Raw genomic sequence first — 15947 nt, forward strand, 5'->3', positions numbered from 1 at the left:
CTCCTTGGTTATTCTGGCTGTGTGCTTCGGGTCATTGTCATGTTGGAAGACCCAGCCTCGACCCATCTTCAATGCTCTAACTGAGGGAAGGAGGTTGTTCCCCAAAATCTCGCAATACATGGCCCCGGTCATCCTCTCCATAATACAGTGCAGTCGCCCTGTCCCATGTGCAGAAAAACACCCCCAAAGCATGATGCTACCACCCCCATGCTTCACAGTAGGGATGGTGTTCTTGGGATGGTACTCATCATTCTTCTTCCTCCAAACACGTTTAGTGGAATTATGACCAAAAAGTTCTATTTTGGTCTCATCTGACCACATGACTTTCTCCCAAGACTCCTCTGGATCATCCAAATGGTCATTGGCAAACTTAAGACGGGCCTTGACATGTGCTGGTTTAAGCAGGGGAACCTTCCGTGCCATGCATGATTTCAAACCATGACGTCTTAGTGTATTACCAACAGTAACCGTTTCGGTGGTCCTAGCTCTTTTCAGGTCATTGACCAGCTCCTCCCGTGTTGTTCTGGGCTGATTTATCACCTTTCTTAGGATCATTGAGACCCCACGAGGTGAGATCTTGCATGGAGCCCCAGTCCGAGGGAGATTGACAATCATGTTTAGCTGCTTCCATTTTCTAACTATTGCTCCAACAGTGGACCTTTTTTCACCAAGCTGCTTGGCAATTTCCCCGTAGCCCTTTCCAGCCTTGTGGAGGTGTACAATTTTGTCTCTAGTGTCTTTGGACAGCTCTTTGGTCTTGGCCATGTTAGTAGTTGGATTCTTACTGATTGTATGGGGTGGACAGGTGTCTTTATGCAGCTAACGACCTCAAACAGGTGCATCTAATTTAGGATAATAAATGGAGTGGAGGTGGACATTTTAAAAAGGCAGACTAACAGGTCTTTGAGGGTCAGAATTCTAGCTGATAGACAGGTGTTCAAATACTTATTTGCAGCTGTGTCATACAAATAAATAGTTCAAAAATCATATATTGTGATTTCTGGATTTTTTTTTTTAGATTATGTCTCTCACAGTGGACATGTACCTACGATGACAATTTCAGACCCCTCCATGATTTCCAAGTGGGAGAACTTGCAAAATAGCAGGGTGTTCAAATACTTATTTTCCTCACTGTATATAGTGTGGTCTGTTGTAATTTTGCAGCTTTTGCATGCTCCTTGTCATACATAATGTCATACCTGCTTGTCTCCAGATAAACTGCGTTCAGAGAGCAGTTCACATGCTTTTGCGTTTCTTGCAATACATCTGTGGCAGACAAACATGCATGCTTTCCTATGTGCTATAAGTTTTTTTTTTTTGTTTTTTTTTTAATATAGCTTTTGCTATATCGCTCAGAATCATACTGATAAATCATATTGACAAAAACATAAACGGTGAAGCTGGCATCTCCTCCTCCTGAGTCATAATCCAATTACTCATGGTGGTATTCGTGCTGATGATTCAAACATACCACCGTTTTACCCTAAAGTACAATGTGTAAAGAATCCAGTAGGGGAGGGGGTGAATCCATTTCTAGTTTGGACAAAGCAGTCAAACCAGGTGTGAAAGCATCTATACATTGCTGTGAATGGACCAGCTCAATCTTTTTGCATTTCCCTGGACATTTCAGTGGATCTGTCTCTGTTTTGCGGGATGCCATTAGCACCATTTCTGTCTTCGTCATCCTCTTCCTCCTGGTTCTGTCTGGGCATTTTTCAAACCCTCCATTGCTGTTGTCCTTTGGTCAGATCTTTCTATTCAGGGATATTTCTAAAAGCCCATTTAATCTGTCATCTACTTCCCAAATGGGCCACTTCTTCTTTCTTTTCTCATTCGTTTTGTTTCTTCATAAGCACTTTTGTTCCTCTGAACGAGCGGGAATCGTTTGCGCTTTGTGTTTCTTAAGAAGGGCATGTTGTCGTTCAACCAAGCTCATTACTCCTGCCCAATGGTGCAGAGCTGTCTTTGCCTTTCAGAAAGGGAACTGGAGAGAAGTAGAAGTAGGGGATGAAAATGCAATTATTTTGTGCTTTATTTGTTGATGAAGCACTAAACTCCTGGGGTAAGAAAATGAGTGTCCACAGGTTTCCCCCACCTAATGAACTTCCATTATGTCCATTAGACTGAGTTACATTGTCATTTTGAGGCAAATGAATTGAATGGGGATAAATGGATTGAATTCCAACTTTAGGAATTAGTTCAGAGCATATAACTTTCTCACCCTTTGGCCCCATCCACACTACTGCGTTTTTGTTTAGAAACTGAGACCTTTTGCTACGTTTGCACCTCCCGTCCAGACTAAAACGGCAAAAACGAAGACCTAAAACGGAGAAGTTTAGAAACGCTGCCGACCCCGTTTTGCATTTTGAGGGTGGGTGGGTGTTTTAGTGAAGACGGGTCAAAACTTTAGAAACGATGACGCAGAGATTCACGCTCGGCTCTATGATTGGGTGTCATCAGTCATGGAGTATACACAGGTATTCAGTACCAGTAAACTCCACCCGCTGGAACAGTTTCTTACAGTAAGAAACTGCCGCATCTCAGGCGCGGCTCGCGCGGAAAACGCGTGCATGCTAGAAATAGAACGGACGCCTATTTTTCATGCGACACGCAAGCGTGTTGGAAGCGTTTCCAGGCAAAATAGAATAGGCAAAGTTGTTTATATGTCATTTTGACACAAATACATATTAATAAATGACATTTTGATGTTTGAAAGTCTCTAGGTTTACACCGGCACGCACATGCCCAGTGTTGAATGGTCACGTGATCCGCGTTTTCAGTCGTTTTAATGTGGACTGAGATCAATTCTAATACGCAGCTGGTGTGGACGGAGATCGTATTCGTTTTAATTCTCTGTTTCTAAACTAAAACGCAGTAGTGTGGACGGGGCCTTTGCCTTATTGTGCCATGTCACAATTCTGTAAATCTACTTTCACATTATATTATGTAGAACAGAACTGAGTACGTTTGTCTTAATGTGAGCACCATCGTTTACCATTATAGGTGGGTAAGAAATCAGAACAGTTAATTCACTTAGTAATTTTGGTTTTGCTTCCTAAAATTTAAAGAATAGCACTTTCAGCGATATTTTAAATGTTTAAGTGTCTTATGTAATACAGAATTGTTATATATATATATATATATATATATATATATATATATATATATATATATATATATATATATATATATATATATATATATATATATATATATATATATATATATATATATATATATATTTTTTTTTTTTTTTTTTTCAGTTTAATTTGAATAAATATTCAATATACTACTGGAATAAAGGAAAATATATTTTTATGTATCTATTTGTTTGCAAAATTATTTAGCCTATAAAACTAGTTATCCAATTTGTTAAACTAGATTTTTCATTTGAGAATGATTTGGCTGATATTTAAAGTAATTATAACAAGAACTAATTCATTCTTGAGTCATTCTTGAGTCATTTCTAATAGTACTTATACAGAGTTGCTTCACCTGTTAAGACTCCGGATGCCACATCAAAAGAATCTGGTCTCGTTATTTTTGACCAAACCGTTTAGATGTACCCTCAGGCCATGTTTATTCTAAAGTTTGGTTTAAATACATTAAAAAGTTGCACAAATACAGCCTCACCAGCCTTGCTTGCCATCAAATTTGTTTGTGTTATTCGAGAATGGTTTGACTAATCAAATTGAATTCCATAACTTTTTGTTGGCTTGGTCTGAAGATCGAAAATTGGAAATGGTGAAAAAGTGCAATCGAATGCAGTGTCGAATGCAATCGACATAAACTAAAGGCTTTGATTTAACGTTAGCCGATTTTAAAGAATCCATTTCTAATTTAAGGTGACAAACGTGAATAATAGTAACAAATATTGGTCAGACAGATTATCGGTCGGTCTCTACTCTACAAAACCTAGTTTAAGTGACATTGAGTGCACTTTGTTGTACACCCTAGGTCGTAAAACTTTCCGCACAAACCACAACCTCTCAAAATTCTCTGCCAACAACCTGGGAAGGATTCAGAAAGAAATCATCTCCAAATTTACTAGGGTAGAGCTTAGTTTTAGACTGAAATTAATTGTTGTTCCTGTACATATGGTTCACATATCCTTTAGATTGGAGGGAGATGCTTTGACACATTAGTGGTGCCTCATTTCTATGAGGCAGTTTTACACATGCACTAATGCATTGTGGTCAGGATGCAATCAATCCATACACTCCAATAGGACAATGGTTGAGCAGTCGGTCACGTGAAGTCTTCGTCCTTGGGTTGTTATTGGTGCCATCCCGATTAATGACTGATCTTCCCCCCTGCATGTCAAGACAGATGGGAGATCCGGCTTACTATTTCAGATTAGCTTCCAACCCTCTGTTTGCTCTGAACTGATTGAACGGAATTGGCTGGATCACAGTCTCCTATCTCTGAATATCTCAACGCGGCTTCTTTATTTGCTCAGAGCTAACAAGAATACACTGCATGCGATGGCCCCTCCGGGATGATCCAATGACCTCAGAGAGAGTTTGACACAAATGGAGTCGATTTCTTAACCTGAAGCAGTTTGGTGTGAAATAATCAGGTTTAGTTATCCTCTTCCCTTCCACTTTCCTCTATTGCCATCAAGCGAAATGGTTACCGGTCCCCGCCTCTTTTTTTCACTTGTGATAAACAGTTTCCATGTTTGGTCTGGCTTCCTCTGGGGAGATCTATGGTCTAGCCTGACATGATTCACACTGACTCAGGGTGACCTTGAAAAGTAGCCCACAGTCATGCTTGTACACACACGCACACACCAAACCTCTCGCTAGATGCCCTAACACAATTTGTCCACCCTGAAAGGCCTGTAATCCATTTTTTTCCCTTTACAGCCAGCTTTTCGCTTGATTTGCAATCCTGTACAAAGATATCAAATTCAGAGTTTGATGTGTTGCTCTTTCTTGGCGTAATTCTGTCATGTTTAATGCGACATCATAAAACAGGGTTACAGTGCAGTTCTCCGTGTCCTCACATGTAGCTTCAGTGGTCAATTTATCTCAATAGTCAAGCCCCTGACAGCCTTATAAAAGTGTGTGTATGTAGGCAGTGTTTCTTGACCCTTCATCGACTCCGTTGGTGATTTTAACCATTTTGTTTTGTATCTTTGCAGGTTAACGTCACAGTCGATTACATAAGAGCTGCCACCAGTGCCACGGAAACGGGTGGCGTTCCGGCTTTCCCAGAGCGTACCTGTGCTACAGTAACCATTGGAGGAATGTGAGTATAGTAGCCAGTTACTAAATCTGTACAAAGTTATGCTTTTTAACCTATTTTTGAAAACCACCTACTCCCACTAAGGTTTTTTGTACCTTACAGACATTGATAAAGAAGCCTAAATTGGTCCATATACACTACTATTCACCAAAACAGGTTTTTTAAAATAAAAAATAGTAAAAACAGTAATATTGTGAAATATTATTACAATTTAATATAACTTTTCTATTTTAATATATTTTTTTATGTGTAGTTTTCATTAACGTGATTGCAAAGCTGAATTTTCAGCATCATTACCCCAAGTCTTCAGTGTCACATGATCCTTCAGAAATCATTCTAAAATGCTGATTTGGTGCTCAAGAAACATTTCTTATCAATGTTGACAACAGTTGTGCTGCTGATTTTGTGGAAAGTTCATAAAATCCTACTGACCTCAAACTTTTAAAAGCTATTTTAACTCATGTGCTACGTTTCAGGTAAAATGATGGTGATTGTGTAAGAATAAACCAAAAATTAAGTAATTATTCACTGAATATCTTCCCCTCCAATGAGCTGTAAACTGCTGCGTCTGGATCTAGTCATTGTGTTGAACTTGAACCACATCAGTCTGATCTGTTCATTAATCATCCAGACTGATTAAATAATGACTTTAAATGTCAGTCTATTCCTCACACATTTGCTATCACTCTTCAAATGTGGGTTGTCTTATTCAACAACCAACAGCAAAAGAAACATGTCACTAAAAAAGAAAAGGAGTCAAATGAAATGTTTCTAAACACTCTCTAACAATCACCTTCAAAATCATGACCGACAAAGGCGTTACTACCTTTTTTGACGACTCTATGAATTCAAATGATTCTTGTTCACTCATGTGATGTGGATGTGTGAGCACACTGTCCCTTGTTAGGGTAAGCGAGGCCAGGCACATAAGTCTGGGGTGGCACTGCGCCTCAGGCTGTGATTACCCAACCGTGCCCCAGTGCTTGGCATTAGAGCATTGTGGGTAACAGGTGGTCACATCGCCTGAGGGCTCAGCTGCTTTGCCGCATCTTGACTCTTCGCTGATTCGGAATCAGCTCTTTCCAGGTTTTCCCATAATGCCATAAATATTTTAGGAGCCTGAACTGATCATAGATCTGTACAAATTCATGGCAGCACAGACAAGTCTGTTTGCCTGATGCAATAGATTACTTTTTAGTAACCATTTGATTTTCTGGGAGCTTGGTGAAATAGGACTAACGTTGAAAGTAAGCTTATCATGGCTTGCAATTTTAATGTTTTGTTTTGTCAGTTTGTTTTTTTGGTTTAACTACTTGGCCTAAACAGCCTTCGCTAGTTCTTTTTCACTTTGTATTTTTTGGCTCTGATCTGTGGTATGTTTGTGCAATCAAAGTGAGGACCCCATTGAGTACTAGCTGAAACAGTGTACCACTACAACTTCAGAAAAGGCAAAAAAAAAAACATTGTTTTTTTGTTTTGTTTTATTCATGTGTTTGCTCTTTTGATTTTATTACCAAAACTTGACACAGAATGGCTGTTGCATGTTTGCTGTGCTCTGCAATAGGGGAATGCGAGCTGCTCGCCAAATGCAATATCTGTGTTGAAAAATGGCAATGAGAAATGCATTTGCCACTTTGCTTGCAGGGCACCGGTCTCATTTGTTGTCATCGATTATGGTCCAGTTCTGCAAATTAGGCCTTACTCAATCTTACTCAACGCTCTCCTTCAAACAATGTGCAAATTACAATCTTTATAATATAGACTAACCCCCCTCCAAAATTATATTTGTAATATAAAGTGAGTGATTCAAAAAAAGAAAAAAAATGCACAAGCTCAATTTTCAACTGTGGGAGAACAGTCCAAAATACAGTAAAACATTATTATCATGAAAAATTACAATTTAAAATGTTTATTTCAAAATATATTTTTAAATGTCATTTATTCCTGTGATGGCAAAGGCTGGACTTTCAGCCGCCATTACTCCAGTCTTAAGTGTCGCATGATGCTAATATGCTGATGTGATGCTAGAAGGTTCAAAAGAACAGCATTTGTTTGACATTGAAATACTTTGTGACACAATGTCTTTACTGTCATTTGATTAATTTCATGTGCCCTTTCTGAATTAAATGATTAATTTCATGCCGACATCTGATTTTGTTTTGCTCTCTCTATAGAAACATTGCTGAGGCTCTGGTCAGTAAAGGTCTCGCCACAGTGATCAGATACCGCCAGGACGACGATCAAAGATCTTCCCATTACGACGAGCTCCTGGCGGCAGAGGCAAGGTAAGCCAGAACACTAAAATAAAATCACCGGTGAGCGAACACGGCCATATTGCGAAGGAGAAGCCGTCTGTGAAATGGAGCCATTTTGTTCTTTGCAGTTATTCATGGCTTGTCTGGTTAGCTCTCATTTCATGGGGGCAATATCAGTCTCAGAGCTCATAGCTTAACCACCAGCACTAAAGCATGGCTCTTTTATTCTTTGTCTATTACTACAATTATATAGATTTGTGGTGCAGAGGTTTCAAGGGTGGTTCATTGCACAGAAAGAGATTCGGATCTCGCGGTCTGCGATAGACGGGGTGACTCTCGAGAGAAAGAAACTCACTATTTCTTATCTGCTGCTCTTTCTTTTCCATTTCTATTCTTCACTTTTGGTGTTGCTCTCAAACGCACATGCTCTCATACACATCTCCTCTATTTTCTTGTCCTTCGCTCTCTCTGGGTAATGCTTCCCCATGGAGCCAGCGGAGATTGGAGGTTTGCGGGCCTCAAATTTATTTTTAGCAGTGATTGCTGGTCGTTACCCTACATCCTCTGAGAAATCAACCCCACGACGAGCTCTCTCTCTCTCTTCTTTTCCTCACCGAATGTGATTGGACACCAGGGAGGCTACAGCCACAGATGCATCTGCCTTAAAGAGGCCTAAGACACGTCCCTCATTCCTCCTGAATCTACTGTAATCTGCAGGCGTCACCACTCAGCAACCACTATTACACTGATCGAGCACTCAGACACACACAAAAGACACCATATCCATTCCCATGTGTAATGCAGGAGAACTGCTGGCCTATAAATGTAATTTGTTGGCTCTTTTGTGGCATGAGGGATGGATGAATGGGTGGGCATGTTTAAGGGTTGGTTTCTCAGGCTGGGGCAAAAATGGTTTTATTTTCTGGGGCCCCGTTCTGAACATTTCGACTAACACAATTCTTGAATCATTGCAGGGCGATCAAGAACGGCAAAGGACTTCACAGCAAGAAAGAAGTGCCTATTCACAGGGTGGCAGACATTTCAGGGGTAAGTTTGTGCATTCCGGGACCCCTAGCATTTGTATTTGCTTCGATTTGATTGATTTGTTTGGATGCATTTCAGTTACTACGTCCATTTTGTTTACATAAGAAAATATTCTGTAAGTTTAAGTTATATATGGCATTGTTTTAGACCTATTCAAATCGGTAACTCATCTTTTTGAACTGTTCATTAAAAGAACCAGTCAGTGAACTCATAACTGAAGTAAAATTTGATTTCCGCAGAACAGATTTTCCCATCTACAGGATGGACAGCACTATTCAAATACATTGAAAATGACATTTTTGGATATCAATATTTTTACCCAGCTTTAACCATTCATACACTGGCATAACATTCACTACATCAAATCCCCTGTCGTTTGCTTTAAGTAGTTTGGTTAGTGTAGTTTATTTTCCGCTTAAATATTTTTGCTTGTTTGATTTTTCACCTTTCACCATATTTATTTGATATTTGTTGACTAATATGATTTGTCTTCAGTGTAAATGTTTTGTCAAATTTTAATTTTCTTTTGAAAGTGTGAAAACACTTTTCTTTCTGTGTTTAAATCCATCCCACAGACAAAATCAAACCCAAACATCTGTGTGAAAAACAAATTCAGTCTGGGCCCGAGCTTGACCCATTACCGTGTTCTGAATGTTGAACGGCTTTACTGATGTCTTCTATATTCCAGAATCCTCTCCCGAATCTTTGATGTTAGAGCTTCGCCCTATGACAGCTGATTTATTGCTGCATTACGGCCCTGCCCATTAAATTAATGAACAGCCCTCTAAAAATAGTCTTTCCACCCATAAAGTCATCATGCTCGTAGCTCTGAAGTTGTTTTTAGGCGAATCCTGTTTGGTTGCCTCACCAAATGAAGATTAAATTTTACTTAGCTTGTAATTGTCGTTTGCTGGGTGACGGGCTTGTTTACTTAGTGTGTGTGAAGCAACTTAGGTTTAACAGCCGCTGACTTCCTGTTCACCTCTCCTCAACTATCTCCTTCCTCTCTTCCTCTCTCATCTCTGCCTTTATGAATGAGCTCCTCAGGTTTTAATGAAGTGTATGGCAGCTTTCTGCAAACTTTTTCAGGATGTTATTTATACCTGAGTTTGTGTAGGAGGCATTTAGAGCGAGAGAAAAGTGTCACTCTTAAATGGTAACATTCTCATTTCTCATCCAGAAACAAGATTCCCTCGTTATATGACTGACAGTCAGAGTAATGTCGTTTGGATTGGGACTGTGAAAGGGCCATTTATCTTTGGATGTGTTTGTTTGCTTTTCTCCTCTTCTTTCTCTTCCTTTTTTCCTTTTCTTTATGTGTGGGTCAGGGCTGTATTTCCAGCTGCAGTGGGTGGAAGTGGTGAACTGAGTCACAGGAACCAGCAATATTTCGAGTGAAATCTGAAGTGTCTCTGTTACACCCCAAACCCTCACCTGTCAAGCCAAGATGCCTAATCTCACTTCTAAAAGTGTGCTATTGGCCAGGAAACTCTTGAAATAGAGCTGTCCTTCTCCTATAATGGGTCACGGTGTCACCATCTGTTATCTTCCACTTGGCTTGTCATTCTAGTCCAATTGTAATTACAAATTAAAAGTATCTAAACTAATGTAATGTAACCAGCTGAGTTAGCCACATTTTTTAAAATGTTTAAAAATTTGGTGTAAAAAAGGCGCTAATAGTTTAGTGCATCATAAAAATTGTATAAATGTATTATTAAAAAGTTGCATTAATATTAATATTTTTTTTGGCATCATTTAAAAACAAAATCATACATTTAATCATGCCATCGAGCCACTTTTAAATTCCGTAAAAAAATTATTTCCTTGACTCAAACGTGGTTATCAGGGATGCAAACTTATCACCTTTTGGCGAATTTCATGTCATTTTCATTTTGGTGGCAGAAATCATCCACTAAAACATTGCACATTTTCCACTTTATCTCCATGAATAAAAAAGAGAAATGTTAGTCTCCTTAAAATTGAATTTTACCGCACAATTCTGATGTAATAAAAAAAAAAAGTGTTTAAAATATTACATGCAAAAATATATTTTAAAGTTTTACAAATTATAATGTGGTTTTGTGGGAATGTTTTTCACCCCTGATGAGTTTGCATCTCTGGGTAATTGTCATGTCAGTTGCAAATTTTAATGTGGCTCTATCATCTGCAAAAAAACAAACACCTGTCTAAACAGCACAAAAACAGCTGCGAAGTGTAACAAATGTGTAAATGTTTCTTTTCATATGTTGTTCAATTGTTCAACCAGTTCAATTACTGATGTTCTTTTTTTCTTGCACAGGAGACACAGAAGGCGAAACAGTTCCTGCCATTCCTGCAGAGAGCGGGCCGCTCGGAGGCCGTGGTAGAGTACGTGTTTAGTGGCTCTAGACTCAAGCTCTACATGCCCAAAGAGACATGTCTCATCACCTTCCTGCTCGCTGGTAAGTGTCAGTCGGCCTCGGCCCGTCAACTACGCAACCATCTGTGACCACATAACGACCACAATGTGGCATCTGACCGCTGTTGCTCCACCAGTCTGACGCTTTGTTTTGTTCAGTTCTTTAACACTTCAAGGAACAGTTCACCTAAAAAGAATGAAAATGTTGTCGTCATTTTCTTATTCCCATGCCATTGCTCTCATTCATACATTGAAAGTGGGCAGTGTCCAGGGTCTGTGAAGCTATATTACTTCTGAACCCGTTGAAAGACTGGAAAGCTATTCACCAAAAATTTTATTGAAATCTTACTTACCATGGTTACATTTCAATGTGGAAAAAAACTGCAGACATTATACTATTATAAGTTTTGTTCCATGGATGAAAAAGTCAGACAGGTTTTAATAGAGATAAGTAAATGATGACATCATTTCATTTTTATAAGAAAAATTCCTTAAATAATTCATACACGCTTCATGCACCATATAAAAGTATTTTTTCACATTTCCTTGCCTCAAGCTTAACGGTGAGTGATTTTTGTGGAAGGGGTTTCTTTCTTCTCGATATGTTCTGCTAGTGGAGTTTTATATTGAATACCTTTCTGTCCTTCCCCTCTGACCTGTGGAGGCTGGTGTTTTCTGGCAGGTCTGGAAAGCTGAAGTTAGCGCAGGCGTTTTGTCTATACCTCTGACCTCCCAAAGGCAAGATGAGGATCTGAAGGGCTCAATCTGATGGAAGGTTAAGTGTCACATTCGCTGGCTGTGAGGTCTTGCTACTCAGCATCTGTTCTTCCCCTTGAGTTTCCTTGCCCTCTCTGTGTGGAACATATATGCGCACATGCTTGTGTGAAAGTGTCTGGGCAGGTACAGCTGTCACTGCTGCACATCAGGGAAGGTGGTGGAGCATCTGTGACATTTGACCTTTAATCAGGACTCTGCATGTAGCCAATTGCCGCTCTTGCTGGCACATGTGCAGGTGTGTTGCCAAATCCTTCACCCTTTGACATTTTTATATAGACCTTTGTGATTTAGGGTATTTGTTATCAGTAACAATTTTTTTTTTTTTTCAAAACATTCTTCATTTCAGCATTTACGCTACTGTTGAAGTTTGGGATCTGTAAGATTTACATATTTTTGTAAGAGTTCTTATGCTCACCAAGGCTGCATTTACTTGATACAGAAAAAACTGAAATATTGTGAAATTGTTCATTTAAAATAACTTTTAATTAAATAAGTTTTAATTCCTGTGATGGCAAAGCAATTTTCAACATCATAACTCCAGTCTTCAGTGTCACATGATCCTTCAGAAATCTTTCTAATATGCTGATTTTCTGCTCAAATATTATCAATGTTGAAAGCAATTGTGATAGTTAATATCTTTGTGGAAACCATGATGTCCTTTCATGATTTTTAGATGAATAGAAGATAAAAGAACAGCATTTATTTTAAAATTATCATTTTGTAACATTATACATATCTTTACTGTCTATTTTGATAAATTTAATGTGTCCTTGCTTAAAGATCCTGCTGACCCAAAACTTTTGGGGTGTTTTGAATGGTAGTGTACTAAAGGGATAGTTCCTTTAGTTTACTCACCCTCAAGCCATCCTAGGTGTATATGACTATTTTCTTTCAGACGAACACAATCAGAGTGACATTAAAAAATATCATTGCTCTTCCAAGCTTTATAATGGTAGTGAATGGCGGTCCTGATTTTGAAGTCCAAAAAATGCATCAATCCATCATAAAAGTAATCAATACGACTCCAGGGGGTTAATAAAGGCCTTCTGAAGAAAAGCGATGAGATTTTGTAAGAAAACTATCCATATTTAAAACTTTATAAAACTAAAATAACTAGCTTCTGACAGATGGCCTACGCAAGTCAACTTGCGCCAAAAGAGTAACCCCTGACGCGCGATGTATGACGGATGTCGGAGCGTATGCTTTGACGCCTCTTGCGGTTCAAACAAATAGGTCTGGGAAAAAAACTCAAGCTCCTCTTCTTATATCGAAATCCTCTGACATTTCTCTTTAAAAATTCTCATTTAGACTTCTAATTCATGACCGGTGTTTTGTTCCCCCTAGTCGCCCAGTGGCCTGCAATAGGGGTGCTAAGTTGTTCGTAAAAAAGTTCAGAGAAAAGCATTGTTTTAAAAATGTAAAAATGACATAAATGCAAATTAAAATGTACTGAATTTGACATTACCGTTTTATTATAATAGAAAGTAAATGTTTTCCAGATATTCCAGCATTATGCACTTCATTTTATTGTATACATCTACATCAAAAAGCTACATTTTTAGGATCTCTAATTGGATGCCAAAAAAATAACCAAGCTTATTTCGACAAATCAAATTTTTTTCTGGATCAATGGAGGGTGGGATTTTGACCATTTACTGGAATTGCACACAACATGGGAGCAATGCAAGGTTCTGCATATGGTGGTGCACAAACATTCAAGCTTCATTAGACTGCATATAGAGACTGTCACTTTCTTGTGGTCGCTCAATTTCTTCAAGACTGACATTAGTGTCCTCCCAACCCCGACCTCAACCTTCCTCCATATCACTCAGAACAAGCCGCTGACTGATTTGTGTTATTTCTGAGGAGTTTATTTCTGTCCTCTCACCATCAGGTCTAATTATTCACCCTGAAAACAGAGAACAGAGCCTCCCATCTATTTCTGCATCCCTCCATCCTTCCATCTATTTGTCTCTACTTTCCCCAATGGAGAACAGACACCCTCCACCCCCACCGTGCTTAATTGTGCATATCGTCATTGGAGATATTTCAATTAATTTGGTCATTTGTTCCTGAGTGTGTCTTTTGTCTTTTCCTTCCTCCATTTTTTCCCTTTTGCAATTATCTTTCTTCCTATGAGGGATTTCGGACAAAAAAAAAAAAACTACTTTTTTATTATTTTTATTTTTAAATAATCTGTTTTTCAGATGCATTTCCTCCTGTTTGACTCAGCTCTCTTTCTTGGTCGTATGTGATTTGATCATGTTGGCTGGGATGTTTCGTGAAGCAGTTTGTTTTAAGGGTTTTAGAGTAAAATTCAGCGTATGGTTTGACTTGAAAACGATCCCAATTTTTCAGTCGCAGGTACTTTGGGATCTGGTCTCCTGGCACAGGTCCTTCTGAAGTTTCTACAGTAATGTTTGTGGAAGCTGCTTTTCTGTCCGAAAAAGGAAAAGCCTGACAGTACTAGCGGCTGTAAAATGCGCTACAGCACACGTCAGATCTTTAGCAGTTCAAGAGGTTATTGACTTTACGACACAGGGCATTATGCCAAAAGCTCACCAGTTTAGATTGTGTTTGGTTATCTGCGGGCCTTCCTCTGCACTCGGAATTTGTATCATTTTATTGGTTGCATGTTGAGATCTCATATCTGTGTGGATCCAAGGGGTCAAGTTTTGGATAGTTAAATGCTGGTACTATGTCGTAACTTAGTGTTTCTTCGACTTTTAACCTTGAGGAACTTTAGAAATGAAAATTCTTTCTCTTCATATTCTCACTACTTTATTTTATTTGTCAGCTACTATGTGCATCACTGGAGAACTCTGTACATTGTACTTTTGAATTTGGAAATAAATGAGATATTGTTCAATACACTGTAAAACATTATATGATCACTTATTACACAGTTACAGCGATGTAATTTTTGACAGCAATGACATTTGAAAGCAATGATTTTTTTTGTTTAAGACAGTTTAATGTAATTTAGGTTGAAGTGACTTAAACATCCAAGTTGATTGTACTTAAAATTAAGGCAGAAACTTTTATTTTATTTTATAGTATAGCATTCTGTGATAAATTGCATTTCTAAAATAAAAATATTCTAAAATTTAGAATTTTATTCAAACTACTTGTATTGTTAATTTCATCAAGCATTTTATGTATCCTAAATATAAACATTTAAGCTTTTTTTTTCTGGACATACTTGATGCTTGATTGAAAATGGCACTCAAAAATATTGATAAAAGTAATATTTACATTTTACTTGGATTTCCTAGACATTTACATACATTTTACAAGCTCTTTTAATAGGGGCAGCATTTGGTGGTCAAAAGATTGTGTAGTGAAAACAATGCCAGGTGTGTTTTTTTTTATAATTGTCATTTTTTTTTAATACAGTTTATAATTTTTTTTACTTGCTAATTCTTACACAGTAAATATTGAAATGGGGTTGTTTATTTGACATTTGTTTAGATTATTATAGTTTTAAAAGAAATTAATGGTTTTTGGCTCGGGGCCAAATTTGACCAAGATTTGAAAAATGTGTGATGAAGGCAATGCTTCAAAAACTCTTTTATTCATATCTCGTTAAAGTGTGCGTTTTTAAAGCAGTCTTTGGGATTTAAAATTGTTAGCAACTTGTTAGCAAAATTGAGTTGAGCAACTTGAGCGGCCATGAGCAAAGACGACGGAATCTTAGGTTTAGTATAGTAATTTATGACTGGCTTTATTTTTAAAACAATAGAAGGCAATTCAATTGTATGTTCTCATTTAGATGTATAATTAAACAAGTGTGCACAAAGGAATACATTTCCTACCACATCTCTTCATTAGATTGGTTGTGGGTTTGTATCTGTGTGTGTGACCATACAGACAGTTAGATTCTCCACATGATTGTTGCATGAATGAGCTCAGTACTAATTAGACCACAGATCGTAGCCGTCCAATCAACAGGACCCTCTGCCTTCAGTGGTTGAAAGGCCAGACAATGCCAAAGCCCCCGATGAAAGAAGGAAAGAGAGACAGGATAGCTTCCTGTCACTCAACCCGCCATTACAGCACACAGTTCCCTATTAGTGTTGCTATGGCAAAAGCCTCTCCACCCACAGGCGCGCCAGCAAAGGTTACCGCATTAAAAGGGCAGAAATGCTTCATTGCTTGCTCTATTTTTTTTTTTTCGCTCTCTTTCCTGTTTATATGCGTCTTTTCCAGCGACATCATCGTGG

General features: G+C 38.4%; 1 protein-coding gene across 2 annotated transcripts in view; it reads left to right on the forward strand.

Moving 5' to 3' along the window:
* snd1 (staphylococcal nuclease and tudor domain containing 1) overlaps nt 1-15947 on the forward strand; it is a 164349-nt gene that overhangs the window by 36035 nt on the left and 112367 nt on the right. For both annotated transcript variants that reach the window (XM_079869438.1, XM_079869439.1), the window contains exons 12-15: nt 5147-5253; nt 7425-7535; nt 8480-8552; nt 10849-10990. In XM_079869438.1, the coding sequence (XP_079725564.1) occupies nt 5147-5253; nt 7425-7535; nt 8480-8552; nt 10849-10990 (433 nt within the window). The remainder of the gene's footprint in view (nt 1-5146; nt 5254-7424; nt 7536-8479; nt 8553-10848; nt 10991-15947) is intronic.

Source organism: Squalius cephalus, assembly GCF_949319135.1.
Source record: "Squalius cephalus genome assembly, chromosome: 4".
Classification (NCBI taxonomy): Eukaryota; Metazoa; Chordata; class Actinopteri; order Cypriniformes; family Leuciscidae; genus Squalius; species Squalius cephalus.